We start from the raw sequence: 14,356 nt of genomic DNA on the forward strand, positions 1-14,356 counted from the left end.
TGGTCATGAGCTCTGACCCACAGACTCCAGTCCAGCAAAGTTATTTCTCCCATCACCACCCGCCGGTCTCTCGCCATTGTTCATCTGTGAGTTCATCTGCGGCTGCATCTGGGAGCTCATTTGACCATTCATCTGACCGTTCATCTGTATGGAGCCACTCGGAAGGCCGTTCGGTAGGCCGTTCATCTGCGCTTCATTCATCTGAGGTCCATTCATTTGCATAGGCCCGTTCATGCCGTTATTTATCGCGTTGCTCATTCCGTTGTTCATTCCGTTGTCCATGCCTGTACCCATAGGGCCGAGGTTAGGACCGAGTCTCGCGCTGTCGTCCTCTTCGCCCATGCCATCAACGTCCGGCCAGAAGCGCTCCTCTAGCCAACATATTTGGCGAAATATTTCTTCGCATCGCGTCATCTCTTCTTTGCCGTCACGGGCTGTAGTGATGTTGGCAAGCTCGTCGACGAGCGCTCTGCTCGCGTCGATGAATTTGCTGAATGCGGGCGATGTCCAGTTCGGTATCAGTGCTTGGTGAAGGGCAACGATGTGGTTATCGGTACTCGGCGTGGAGAGAGAGCTGCTGAACGAGGACGCGTACTGCCAGGCTGTACGGTAGCACTATATATCCATTAGCCGTGTAAAAAGAGGAAAGGAAAGCACTGAGACTCTGGCCAAACCTACGTGTTCAGTACCCCACAATACCACCATGCCCTCCAGCAAAGAAGCACTCGAGCTACTTGCACTCACGAACAGATCCAGCAGCGCTCGTGTAATAGGCGTGGGAGGATCCTGGTTAAGCGTGAGGCCATATTTCGTAGCTGTGATCTCGAAGAAGGACATTTCCCGGCGCATGTTGTTCAAAGCAGATATAAGCAGATCCATGGTCCTATACATGGGATGGAACTGCGAATTTGCAGTCTGCGGCAGGCGCAATTTAGCAAGCAGCTGTCCCACAAATCGTATAAACCCGCGCGCATAGTGGCCATCCTGAACCAGCCATTGTGAGAGCGGACCGGGTGCTAGAGAACCGCAGCCCGCATGCGAGAGGAAAGGCTGCTGTGTTGCTTGCGTGAACGGCTGCGCGCATATGGTGAGGAGATGGGCAGTCAGCGACGGCGCAATGGGCGGTGGCATGTTCATATGGGGCGCAAGTTGCTGGCCATCACGGGCGCGCTTGTTGTTGGGGCCTCTCCGATTGATCTGGAGATTCGGATTGGGCTGCTGGCCGCTGAGCACAGAGTTGGGCGCCATGCCCGCGTTCATGGAGTTTTCGTCGCCATTCTGTGCATGCCATTGTTGCGCTTCGGGAGAGGCCAGATAGGCTTCGCAGGCGTGGAGGTGCTCGATTTGGCGCGTGGTATTCTTCGCGCGCACGAAACCGCAGTGGAGACATCGCACTTTGTTGCATTTCGAAGGTGTGTCCTGGTCCTGGAACTCGGCGAAGGCGCGTCGAATGTCGGGATTCGCGTGGCGCCCCATGTCGGAGGCCTGTACGGGTATCGTAAAACGGGCTGGTCACAAAAGAGGGGAAATCCGGATGAGACAATCTGGGAACGCTTACCTAATAGGTCAGCCACGGAGCCGCCTTGCGCCTGCCCTACGCAGAACTACATCGAGACGAAGGGAAGGAACGACCGATAGAAAGAGTATGAGCGACCGTTGCATGCAGGAGATAGTATCAGCGGTTTGCAGATGGTAGAGATGGAGCAAACATTCCAGTTTACTTCCTTAGTCATTCGTAAGGGATGGTTCTTGGCGGTGCCGAGGATCCTGCTCGAAAATGACAGTACGCATACCACGATAACTTTACCGACAAGTGCTGATGAATGTGGGTTCGGTGAGTAAAGTCAGCAAAATTGACACATGTCTCCATCTGATCATCGCTTGACTGCGTTTCAGCTCTACTTCGTGATTCCCACTTTGGTCTATACACCACTGTAAAAGCTGCAGCAAGCCTAGAGTGCTACACACGCCATGCGGACCCGTGCGCAAGTACATATACTGCTATGTGCTACACCCCGCAAGTTGACATCTCCACGGCTTCATTGTCGTCGTCTCTTTCAAAGCAACTTCGGCGTACTATGACGAAGGTGCGGCGAGCAACTGATGATGTTCGCCTCCGTCATCCACACCTGAGTAACTACCCAGGCTATCCCAAGACCGTGGATACTTGGAAGGCCAGGTCTGATGTCACCCTGTCGTCTGGGATTCTTTTGACCGCTCCCTTTCTACTAATAAGATATACCTACCCTGGACATGCTTCTTGCAAGCGGCCATACAGTCATCACCACGACGTCGTCACGCCGTTCAGCGCAGGTCAGCTGAGCGCTCAGCGCAGCCCATGCTCGGAAATCTTAAGGCGTCGGCCAGCAAGGTGTTGCGCGCCGATGATCATCCCGAGCGTGTGACACTCAGATACTGTGTCTCACCGAGGTCGCGGGTCTGTCGCTGCCTCTTCTCGCCTACCAGAGTACCCGTGGATGAGCTCACCGGTCACGATGGTCGCTTGGGGGAAATACACCAGTGACGCTCGAGGCCTCTAGGGACGAATCGAAGCTCGCGGTTGCTAGACGCGGCGTCGGCGCAAAGACGATTGTCGCAAAGCTTGGTTTTGCGGGGAAGACGCTTTATTTCCGCTTTCTGCCGAGGTCTGGCTTGTGGAAGGCCCCCAGGAGGCTGCGTTCGTGGGGCGGAAACATGGGCAGATGGAGTCCCGTAGAACCATCTTGCATTGTGACGAGTCGCGTGCAAGCTGGCTTAGCTGTTTCCTTGACTACCACAGCAATGCCCAGGTTCTGCCGGCAAAAGTGCCATGTGGACTTTCCCATGTGTTGCCTCATCCAGCGCAAGGCGATGAGGCAGCCTCACCGCACTTCAGCCGCCGTCGAAGCTTCCAAGTTTCCATCTGACGGCAACAGCAACGATCGACGGTCCGCTGAAGGCCCTTCCCCACGGCATGATGCTCGTGGCCCCCGCCATCCCGCCTTGGGTTCCGCGAGGGCGATCCCCACATCATAGCTTTGGCGATGAGCCAATCCCATCGCCGTACCTGATCTTGCTGTGCTGCCGTGTCGGGGTACCCTGCAGCTGACCTGGACCCTCACAACTCTAAAGACACAGCTGTCGTGGCAAAATACTAGACTCGCCGACACGTCATTGGTGAGAAGTTTCCCACGAGAGGAAGCAGAAATGATTCTCGTCACTTGGAGCTCGAGCGACGGCTGGGAGCTGACTCACGGCTGCAACCTTGACGTCTGCCTTTCGGAGCAGCTTCTCGTGAGACTAGTGCGTGTTTACTCCGCGATGATCTGCGAAAACCAACTTGGGATGGACCTCGTGGCTTTTCCTATAAGGCTGTTGCTCCCCCAGAGCTTCGGGAGCGTCTAAAAGCTTCCATTGCCTCGCTCCTTAGCATCTGTTACACCTATACATAGCTTAGAGCTTCATCAATTATCTTTACATGAGCTTGTCTCCATCACATAGGTAGCTACAACCACCTTCACCTATACAGCCAGCACCATGCCCAGAAGCTGGAGCAGCGTCGTGACGATTGGATTGCTCGCATTGAGCTCCAATGCATCACCCATGTAAGTGTTACTCATCATCTTGCCCTTAGTACGTACTAGACGCTGATCAAGGCCTAGCACACCCTACAAGCGAGCACCGTCGTTTGACTACGCGGGTTCAAAGGTTCGCGGTGTGAACACAGGCGGCTGGTTTGTGCTCGAGCCTTGGATCACACCAAGTCTGTTTGAGGGCAACGGCGCTGTAGACGAATACACATTGACCCAAGAGCTGGGCAAGGACGCCGCAATGAGCAAGTTGCAGCAGCATTGGAACTCGTGGATAACGCAGGCCGACTTCAACCAGATGGCAGCAGCCGGCTTGAACCACGTAAGGATACCGATCGGGTATTGGAGTGTCATTGCTCTCGATGGCGAGCCATTCGTGCAAGGCGCTTACCAGGTGCTGGGCAAAGCACTCGACTGGGCACAGGCGGCAGGCCTCAAAGTTATGATTGATCTTCATGGTGCACCAGGCTCTCAAAACGGCTTTGATAACTCGGGCCGCTATGGTAGCATTCAATGGACTCAGGGTGACACCGTCGCGCACACCATAAAGGTGTTGAACAAGATCAGGGATGACCACGCCGCGCATCCTGCCGTCTCGGCGATTGAGCTTCTGAATGAGCCTATGGGATCTAGCCTTGACATGAATACTGTTCGACAATTTTACATGGATGGGTGGGGGAACCTCAAGAACTCGCAAGTGGCCGTTGCGTTCCACGAAGCCTTCGAGGGTGTGGCGTCTTGGAATGACTGGGGCGCTGGCATGTCCAACCTGCTGCTTGACACGTGAGTATTGCCCACTGCAGCAATTTGGAAGCAGGGTGCTAACGCGGAGTTGTACAGGCACCACTATGAAGTCTTCAACGTTGACCAGCTCAGCATGAGCCCCGATGACCACATCAAAGCGGCCTGCGATTTTGGTAGCGAAATGGCTTCGTCCAACAAGGCTACCATCTCAGGCGAGTGGACTGGCGGCATCACAGATTGCGCGAAGTGGTTGAATGGTAAGAACAAGGGTGCGCGCTACGACGGGACATTTGAGAACGACAACGCGATCGGCAGCTGCGCAGGCAAGTCCTCCGGCAGCGTCGCCAACCTGTCATCAGACGATAAATACAACATCGGACGCTTCATTGAAGCACAACTCGAGGGTTACGAGAAGGCTGCAGGCTGGATCTTCTGGACCTGGAAAACTGAAGGTGAGTTGTTGCGGCCCCGATTTCGTATGAACCACGCTGATCTTACCCCAGGTGCACCGGAATGGGACATGCAAGATTTGTTGGCCAACGGTCTCTTCCCTAAGCCGGTGAACGATCCATCTGCGCGCAAGTGTAAGCCAACCTTCCTAAAATCTGCCTGACGAACAGGCTCTAACCGGTGACAGACTCTGGCATCTGTGGTTAAGCGGTATTTGGCTGCATGAGCTCTGTACATGACGTGCTTATGGTCGCTTCGCCGCCAGCGTGCATATGAGCAATTTCTCTGACCTTCGACGCTCGCTCACCCCGCCGTAAGCTTCTAAGCCACTGTAACGATTTGACGACTCTTCTTCTTTGATGGATACCCCTTAGCGCTCGCTAGACTCCCGCGTGAGGTTTCTCAATGCCCTTAACATTTAAACGATCCTGTACATAACGAAGGAAGATGAAATTTGGGTCCCAAATGCAAAGTGTTGCCTGCGCAAGCACGCGACTCATTCAGGCTAAGATTGCCTTTGCGCCGTGTTGTTGACGATGGGGCCAAAGAAGAAAAGCGCCGAGCGGCGCACTCGTACGTAGGGAAGGTACCATACGGGCGCAATTTCGCATGTGCCGTTCCGCACTGGCCCCGCGTGATGCCAACACGCAATCTCAGAAGTTTGGAGTGACAGACAGGGCCGTTGGTCCGGCTGACTGTGCTGCGGTGCGACGAAACGGCTGTCACCAAGCACGACGTCAGGGTCTCCGTGAGCGACCCTCGACGGTGGACATGGGGCGCTCGTGCTGTGCCTTATGGCATATCGATTGGGGCACGGAGATCTATCGGGCTGGGCCTGAGTCGCAAGAACGCCCAGCCTGAAGCTTGTTGTTTCTCCGGTCCAGGCCAATCGCAGGATGGCGCCTGTGAATCCGGAGAGGCAGGGTGATCAAACAGATGGCCCCGAGAGCGGAGGAAGGCCCAGAGAGTCCATGGCCAGGATGTTCGATGGTCAAGTGCCGGCTCTTCGCAGGCTTCACTGTCGCGCTTGTTGCGCCGGCTGCTCCTTCACGACGTCGCAGCGCATCGTCGACGAGCGATGTCATGATGGCTTGCAGTCGCGCCGCGCGCAAGTATCGATTCTCGGTCAGACGCTGCCGGTGGCTCGCTGTAGGGCTATTCCTGGAAATGAGATTGGCCCGGCTGGGCGAGAAATTGCAGCCGTCGCCAAAAGGCCGAAATGCACGACTCCTGAAGGCGCAGGAGTTGGTCGTCCAATCTGCTGGGCGGCGGTGCTGATTGGGCCCGAGTCCGCTGCTAGGCGGGAGCGGGTTAGCGGGGCCCGACAGAGGCAGCAGCGACATGCGCGATTGGAAGGAGCCACCGCGCTACTGCAGGAACAATTGGCGAGATTGGCTACGGGGCGGCATCAGCGCAGGGCAGGCGCGCAGGGCCCGCCATCCTTGCCCGGTGCAATATATACACCACCCTCCTCACTGCCTCGTTCGCTTCTCGTCTTTCGCTCACCATCTCCGTCAAGCAGCAAAGCCTCACTCACGAAGACTCGTTTCTTCAGCCGTTCTTTAACACCCCCGTCGCTCTTTACCTTTAATACCTCAGTCTGTCTTTCGTCGCACCGACTAATCCCATAATCCCACAACAATCACAATGAAGTACTCCATCATTGCCTTCTTCGCCGGCCTTGCCGCTGCCTACCACGCCCCCGTTGGCGAGCCTTCTGGCAATGCCATCACCGCCCCTCTCATCCAGGTCAGTCCATCCTCGAGTTGAAACGGAACACCGCGCTAACCGTCTCAGTCCATCCCGGCTGGCAAGCCCTTCACCATCACGTGGACTGCCGACTCCCCCAACAAGGTCTCCCTGATCTTGCTCAAGGGCCCCTCCACCAACGCTGTCTTCAACCAGGTCATTGTTGAGAGCATCGACAACTCCGGCAGCTACACCTGGACTCCTCCCACCTCCCTCGAGGGCACTGACGGCCCTGGTGGCTACGGAATCCAGCTCATCGATGATGTCGATGGTCACTACCAGTACTCCACCCAGTTCGGTATCTCCAACGAGGCTCCCGTCGTCTCCTCCAGCGTTGTTTCGTCCAGTGCCTACGAGAGCTCTTCCGCTGCTCCTATGCCTACCGCTTCCATGACTGCTTCCGGCTACGCTGTCCCCTCCAGCGCTGTCGAGACCCCCAGCAGCACCCCTGTTGAGGCCTCCTCCTCGTGCACCACCACCACCACTGTCTACGCACCTGCTCCCCCGGTCGGCACCGGCGCTTCCAGCGGTGCTCCTCCCGCCAGCGTCATCTACCCCACTGGTGGTCTCACCGTCCCCGCGTCGCTCAAGACCTCTGCCACTGGCGGCTACATGGTCCCCACTTCTACTCCCGCTGTAGAGTTCCCCGGTGCTGCCTCTGGCCTCAAGGCTGGTCTTGGCCTTGCCGGTGCCGTCGCTGCCCTCGTCGCCATGTTGTAAACCCTCTCCGAGACTTGGAAAAATCATCTTCGGTTCCTGGGATTTCTTTATGCATGTATGACTCTGTCTTCGTTTCTCGGTGTTAAGTGAGATACCAAATTTTGTCATTTATCTTCGACTGCATATGTCTATAGATTCGCGGGTGGACGTGGAGCACGTTGTTGCATCGCATCGTTCGCGTCAGGATTGCTATGCGTAGCGCCTAATGGTCGAGAGCTAGTGGGATCTAACAAGATCAGTGTATACCCCTCGCAGTCGTGTCCTTGCCCGTGCATGTGATATATGTGAGGTGGTCATCATGTCGATGTCTACAGCAGTCGTGCTTTTCTCCCCGCCACCTCGTGGTCATTGCGAAATGACATTTGATTACGCTCGCAAATTGTTGCCCTAGCCTCTCATAAGAAGATGTCGGGTCTCGATGCTATTAACGGCATATGGCATTATGAACTTGCTTGAAGTTGAATACAGACCCAGTAACGTAGTTGATGCCTGCCTCTTCGTGCACTACACAGTATCGAGGTCAACGTATGTTCTGCAATCCTCCGGTAAGCAATACCACCGCAAACCCCCTCATGCGCTAATTCCTTCGGACCTACATCAAGTGTGTTCAGCCAATCACTATTACAGGTAGATGCATGTCCCAAATATCCGCATAACCATATGGTAACAAGTGGACATTATGACGGAGCATCGGTTCAAGTGACAATGTTATGAAGAGTCGTGATTGGATTTTCTGCTACACACGGGACATGTTTGCTGCACTTTAATTTGTAAGAGCTGCTCTCGCGCGAACTTCTGCGTCGATCGAGGAGAGGAACGTTCATGGAGCGGAGTTCGAGAAGCCATGCAGGGTTAACGACGAAGGATTAGTCTAAGTGTTAACGTTGTGAAGGGTCGTTATTGGAGATTACTCTCGCGCGAACCTTACGTCAATCGAGAAACGCAACATTTGTGGAGTGGAGAGCAAGACTTCGTGCAGGGTTAGTGAGGTACTTATAAGAAAGGACGAGGGCGAACAGATTCTCCGGCACTCGGACGTTTTGATTGTCACCATTACATCTTTTTTGGGCAATCATCATTTGCAAAGATGATCATGCCAGGATTGCGAACTATGCTCGTAGCGGGACTGTCTATTGCGCAGTTAGGACATGCTCAGCTAAGAGCCGCATTGAATTATGAAGCAGAGAGTGTCACTACCGATAACTCGTCACCCTCTATCGGATACGTACGTTTCCCTAACATGACGTCTATATATCCTTGAATTGACGCCCTCAAGATCGTCTTCCCAGGCTTCGAACCCCTCGATGTCTTCGGTCCCCGTACGTATCTGAATCACAAATTCGTCAATCCCTTCCCAGCCCTGACACCCCACCTACTTAGTCGAAATCCTATTCTCACTCGCGGGTTCACACAACATGACCTTATCGACCATCTCCTTCAGCGCCGGACCAGTCGGCGCCCGCGCCCCTGTCCCATTCACCATAGGTCCTAACGGCACGTTATTCGATCCCAAATTCGGCATAAATCCCCAAATCATCGCCACACACTCCTTCTCCAATGCCCCGCCCCTCGACATCATCATCGTCCCCGGCGGCACAGGCGACTTCGTCCTCGACAACCAGAACAACTTTACCATGGAGAAATTCATCGCTGGCCGTTTCGGCGAAGCGGAGTACGTGCTCTCGGTGTGCACTGGCGCGACGACACTCGCGCGGGCTGGCGTGCTGAAGGGTAGGAAGGCGACGACTAACAAGAGTGCATGGACTTGGGCTACGGATTCGAGGCATGGGCGGGACGTGCAGTGGGTGCCGAATGCGAGGTGGGTCGAAGATGGGAAGGTGTGGACGAGCTCGGGGGTCGCGGCGGGGATGGATATGATGTACGCGTTCGTGGGGCATTATTGGGGTTGGGAGGCAGCAAATGGGACGGTAAATGGGATTGAGTATACGCCGCATGCGGATAAGCATTGGGATGCGTTTGCGGTGGTGCATGATGTGAGTAAAATGGGGTCCGATCTGCCTACAATGGTGAAGCTATGATTTGTAGTCCCTCGCTGACGGCGTGAAAGGTACCCGGCGCGGATAAGAACAAGTCTCTGACGGACTGTGTAAGGCCTGCGGGATGGTGAACTTGAAGTATTGCATCTTCATGGTCAAGTGCCGACGTGTCGTCTTACAGTAAGCGCAAGCCAACGTTCAAAGCCACGCAACCCCGCGACAGATCCTCAGCTAGGTAACGTTCACGACACAAAGCTGAAGCATAACTTCTCAGGGACCTCGCAACCGCAAATTATTACGCTCCATCTTCTCTTTATGTCTTTGCGATGGTGATGCTAACCGGAAATGGCTGGAGGTGATGGCAAAGATACGAATTCGAACTAAGTGTTTTCAGCTAGTACAAGGTACACTTTTGGCTGCCTGAATCCTTGCCATATCCCTCTCTTCCCTTCCAACTCCTCTCATGAATGTTCAACAATATTGTAAACATGGCACTCGTTTCTTTGGTTTATCTTCAGGCTATCGCTCTTCCCTGCATCGCCGCCCTTATCGTCTACCGCGTCTACTGGGGAGCCACCACAGGCGCCGCGCGCCACGCCCTAGCAACTCAACATGGCTGTCTTCCCGCAAAGCAATACACCTCAAAATACACGATATTCGGTATTGATCACTTCCTTTCCAATATGAAAGCCTACCGCGAGCACAAGTTGCTCGAATCTTGGACCAGAATCCTTACATCCAACAACGCCCATACCATGACTGTGAAGATGGTCGGCCAGACAATTTATTGGACGGATGACCCAGACAATGTCAAAGCAATGCTAGCCGTCAACTTCGACCAGTGGAGCCTAGGCCAAGAACGCATTCAGCAGATGAGCGCGTACCTCGGGCACGGCATCTTCACGAGCGAGGGCGCGGCGTGGAAGCGTTCGAGAGATATGCTGCGGCCATGTTTTGAGCGCTCGCAGGTCGCAGACGTTTCAATAATGGAGAAACATACGGGAAGACTTCTACAGATTGTTCCCAGAGATGGCACGACCGTGGATTTGCAGCCGTTGCTCCATGAGTTGACGCTGGATGTTGCGACTGAGTTCTTGTTTGGAAGGAGTACGGATGCGCTTGATTACAGCAGGGAAGATACTGCGTGCAAGGAGTTCATCGAAGCTTTCGAATATTGTCAAAATCCGATGGGTGAGAGAAACGAGAAGTATGGTATATTGGGGATGTTCTTGCCGGATCGAAAGTTCAAGAAATGTGCGAAAGCTATCAGAGGTACGTTATTTGAGAGTTCTGTTTGTATTTTGAAGAGCTCACGTCCCATATGCTTGCATGACTGGTGGCTCTTTTGGGCAAAACAAGCTTACGATGAAAGTTTCTAACGACTCTCAGACTTCACGGACAAAATCATAGATAAGGAGATTGCGAGTCAATCTCCAGCCGAGAAAGATGCTGGAAACCAACGCTACGTTTTCCTGGACGAACTTTCCTCCGCAACCCAGAACCGCACCGTAATCCGCTCCGAACTTCTCAACATCCTGCTCGCAGGCCGCGACACCACAGCATCTCTATTATCGAATCTCATTTGGGAACTCTCTCGACAGCCAGAAATGCTGACCCGGCTCCGCCAGGAGATTGAGGACTCCGTTGGAAACGACATCCCAACGTACCAGCAACTCAAAGACATGAAGTACCTCAAAGCTCTCATCAACGAAAGCCAAAGAATGTACCCTATCGTACCCAGTAACTCTCGGCAAGCTCTGCATGACACAATATTGCCTCGGGGCGGCGGACCCGATGGGCAATCACCGACTCTCGTCCCCAAAGGAGCCTACGTCGTCTACCTTCCCTGGTCTATGCACCGACGGCCAGACGTGTTTGGGGAAGACGCTCACAAATTTGACCCCACGCGCTGGCTGGATGAGGGACACGATTCGAGTCCTCTTAGGCCCGGATGGGCGTATTTACCGTTCAGTGGAGGGCCAAGGATATGCATTGGGCAGAATTTCGCGCTCACTGAGTGCATGTTCGTTGTTGTGAGGTTATTGCAGACCTTTCATGTAGAGGGAAGGGATGATGAGCCTTGGAGGGAAAAGCTAGGTATTACGTGTGTTGGGCTTGGGGGGTGTAAGGTGGGGTTGAGACCTAGGAGCTGAGGACTATATTGCATTTCGAGAGCAATCTCCACTTACCAGGTTGATATCGAGTGTTCCTTCCGCAGTTTCAGTCTCAATTGCTGTACTATATAAGCTAAAGAAAAATAATTCTCATCACATACGACCATAGGACCTTGAGAACAGAGCTTCCCGTTCGCTCAGCTGTACTTAAGCAGGGTACCGGCGGATTAGTAGTTAAGTTCGTGAGAATTAGCGAATCCCCGCTGTTGTATGTTTTTTTTATCTTTTCTGCGCATGGTGGGTCGACTTGCGTTATGTGGGTCTTGTGTACCCGGGTGGGTGACCGCAGGTGATGGAAGCCGCCAAGATATTCGCTCTTTTCTTTTTTCTGTATCTGATCTGGTTCTGATATTCTGTGAGCCTTTTATGGCTGTATGGCTCCATCAATATAATCTCAGATAGACTTTGAGCGACATTCATCAGGTTTTCTGTGCGCTCAACTTGATTCACAGCTTTGGATAGGAAACACTTATAGACAGATAAGCAAGTAAAACACATGCACGTGATTGCTCGGTCAAAATGTTAACTTTACTCTGACATCAATTCGCAGGGTGCCGCAGTACGTTTGCGATTGTGCCGTGGAGGCCCAAGTCTATGAACAACTGGAACAATCACACTGTTGCGTTCATTACTTTACACACGTTACATTCCGACTTTCGATCGGCCTGGAGCCTGTAAATCATGGCGACTGGCACATAATAGCAAAGCGCATGAGCTGAATGACAAGGAGCTTAGTCCCGGGCTTAGCCACGGATCTGGACAAGGAGATCATGGGTGAGGTGGAATTGGGAACCGTGTGATAATCACTCCAGACAAAACACTACTGCAAGAGAAGCATCATTGAATCGTGTCGCGTGAGTCTCAAATCGATCAACACTTGTGAAGATGGTTCACAAGTGCGCTTCGTTGATGCCCCTGGCGCTAGTGCCCTCGTCGCGCGAAGAGACGTTGACATCTGGATACACTTGTACGCCAAGTGGTGATCAAAGTTCTGCCTATAGCTACATCTTATTGAATGACTTAAAATGGTAATCGACCTGACATTGCAGCAGCTGTGGAAGGGAGGCCCCAGTGGTAACTAGGGTTACCGAACTTGCAACATAGATTTGTATATCATAATCTTGGTGCCCTGTCAGGGCACAAAGCCGGACGATAGCTGCTCGTCAAAGAATACACAAAGGCATATGGAATCGAATATCTGAAAGAAATGAAGCCTGTCTAGCTTGAAGAGTAGGATTTTTTATGTACTTAGGTAAATTCCACGTGTGTGCCTCATCCAACTCGCCCCACCATCTACAACTGCGCCCCCTTAACCCCCTTCGTCTCTTCAATCCTAAAAACATATTTCACCGCACTCGCATTCCCCTCCTTCAAATCCGTTAGCGCCTTCTCCACGCCCTCCAAACCCCCTTTCACAACCTTCGCCGGATGTCCCTGGAACCACCCTTCATCCAGGCCCTTTGCAATATATCGGAAAAACACGTACGCAAAATCCTTGTCGTTCTTGTGCGCCTCGCCCACACTAGTAATCGTTTTGTCCACCGTCTCAGGAATACCTTCGTACTTCTTTCCTGGCAAGACAAGCGTGATGTGTCCATCCTTCTCCAAGACTTGCACGATGTTGGTGTAGCTATTGTGCTCGGAGACGGCGTCGAAAGCGTATTGCAATTTCTTGCCCTTGAGGACGTCCTTGATCCCTGAGACGACAGCGTCGTCGCCTTTGCGGTAGTCCACAATAGTATCACCTTTGGATAAGTCCAACAGCTTCTCCACGAACGGGATGCCACGGCCTGCAACAGCGATGATGGGGTGGATGTTCGCGCGCTGGGCGAGCTTAATAGCGTATGCACCAACCGCAGAAGCACCACCGTAAACAACGAGAGGCGTCTCCGGGTTCTTGGAGTGCGGAACCCAGGGTGCGTCGAGGCCAAGGCGGACGTGGAGGCCGATGGCGGCTGTCATGGCAGCGAGGGGGAGAGTGGCGGCTTCTTCGAAGGAGATCTTTTGAGGGATGTGGAAGGTCGTGTGCTATAGCAAGAATCAATCGTACGTTCGAAAGACAAAAGATCTTGAGAACATTGGAACTGCTTACCTGCCACCCAACAGCATACTCAGCAAAGCTACCTCCGGGCGTCATCATTTCGTGAAAACTCGCGACTCGGTCATCCTTCTTGAATTCCCACACGTTCTCGCCTATCGAGTGCACGATACCGGCGATGTCATCACCAGTGTTTGCTGTCTGGCCCATCCATTCTGGGATCTTCCTGTAATTTTGATAATCAGCTTCTCTATCATCAAAGGAAAGCCTCGAAAACCAACAACAAGGAAATTTGGGGGCTCTTACCAATCCTTAGGATTGCTACCGCTCACCACAACCTGGATAACAACTTGCCCCGGGCCTGGCTTGGGGATGGGACTGTCCACGAGTTTGACTGAGGGGCCCTTAGACACAACAGCTTCCTTCATAGTGCTCATATTATTTACTTTCCCCAAGACTTTTCAGAGCATTCAATTGAAGTCCACACAATGCACTGAACGCTTATAAATCCGAATATGGTAGTGTAGGCCTACCCCTTTTGTTTAAATCCTAAGCATACCCCACATCGCGCCATTACACGTCATTAATAATGCTGCCCGCGTTCTGTGTGGAATGACAAACCGAAGATGCGCTTCGTGACGAGTCGACTAATGTTCGGGAGTGTGCAAGCGGGGATGCTGCCGAGGTTAGCCGGTAGCTCAGTTCCCCGCTGTCACCAGAACCGGAAAAGATTGTGTTCCGGTGCGCTTGAGGGACAAAACTCCATACACCATCAAAAACTCAAGGATAAAACTTGATACGCGGTCTGATGGAATTTCTGAGGCCTCGTGATAGCATCTGCCATTAGGAATAGACCATACAGTCGAACAGCAGGCACATGGAATGAAGGCATATAATGCCTCGTTAAGTATTGAC

General features: G+C 53.1%; 6 protein-coding genes across 6 annotated transcripts; 4 read left to right on the top strand and 2 right to left on the bottom strand.

Annotated features, from left to right (window-relative positions):
• Nucleotides 1-3: 3 nt before the first annotated feature.
• Nucleotides 4-1,476, bottom strand: N0V89_007365 (uncharacterized protein; the record flags this gene model as incomplete). The annotated part of the gene is made up of 2 exons (XM_056216128.1): nt 4-615; nt 679-1,476. 2 exons carry the CDS (start codon nt 1,474-1,476, stop codon nt 4-6), a joined length of 1,410 nt encoding a protein of 469 aa, XP_056070375.1.
• A 2,040-nt stretch (nt 1,477-3,516) lies between these two features.
• On the top strand, nt 3,517-4,970 carry N0V89_007366 (uncharacterized protein; the record flags this gene model as incomplete). The annotated part of the gene is made up of 5 exons (XM_056216129.1): nt 3,517-3,584; nt 3,642-4,352; nt 4,410-4,765; nt 4,817-4,897; nt 4,951-4,970. 5 exons carry the CDS (start codon nt 3,517-3,519, stop codon nt 4,968-4,970), a joined length of 1,236 nt encoding a protein of 411 aa, XP_056070376.1.
• A 1,440-nt stretch (nt 4,971-6,410) lies between these two features.
• On the top strand, nt 6,411-7,232 carry N0V89_007367 (uncharacterized protein; the record flags this gene model as incomplete). The annotated part of the gene is made up of 2 exons (XM_056216130.1): nt 6,411-6,512; nt 6,561-7,232. 2 exons carry the CDS (start codon nt 6,411-6,413, stop codon nt 7,230-7,232), a joined length of 774 nt encoding a protein of 257 aa, XP_056070377.1.
• Nucleotides 7,233-8,472: 1,240 nt separating this feature from the next.
• On the top strand, nt 8,473-9,271 carry N0V89_007368 (uncharacterized protein; the record flags this gene model as incomplete). The annotated part of the gene is made up of 2 exons (XM_056216131.1): nt 8,473-8,477; nt 8,674-9,271. 2 exons carry the CDS (start codon nt 8,473-8,475, stop codon nt 9,269-9,271), a joined length of 603 nt encoding a protein of 200 aa, XP_056070378.1.
• Nucleotides 9,272-9,717: 446 nt separating this feature from the next.
• N0V89_007369 (uncharacterized protein) lies at nt 9,718-11,382 on the top strand (the record flags this gene model as incomplete). The annotated part of the gene is made up of 2 exons (XM_056216132.1): nt 9,718-10,501; nt 10,619-11,382. 2 exons carry the CDS (start codon nt 9,718-9,720, stop codon nt 11,380-11,382), a joined length of 1,548 nt encoding a protein of 515 aa, XP_056070379.1.
• A 1,314-nt stretch (nt 11,383-12,696) lies between these two features.
• N0V89_007370 (uncharacterized protein) lies at nt 12,697-13,869 on the bottom strand (the record flags this gene model as incomplete). Its single annotated transcript, XM_056216133.1, has 3 exons — nt 12,697-13,431; nt 13,496-13,667; nt 13,748-13,869. The coding sequence occupies 3 exons, from the start codon at nt 13,867-13,869 to the stop codon at nt 12,697-12,699; spliced, it is 1,029 nt and encodes a 342-aa protein (XP_056070380.1).
• Nucleotides 13,870-14,356: the final 487 nt, after the last annotated feature.

The sequence above is a fragment of the Didymosphaeria variabile genome (assembly GCF_027946475.1).
Source record: "Didymosphaeria variabile strain IMI 356815 chromosome Unknown scaffold_5, whole genome shotgun sequence".
NCBI lineage: Eukaryota > Fungi > Ascomycota > Dothideomycetes > Pleosporales > Didymosphaeriaceae > Didymosphaeria > Didymosphaeria variabile.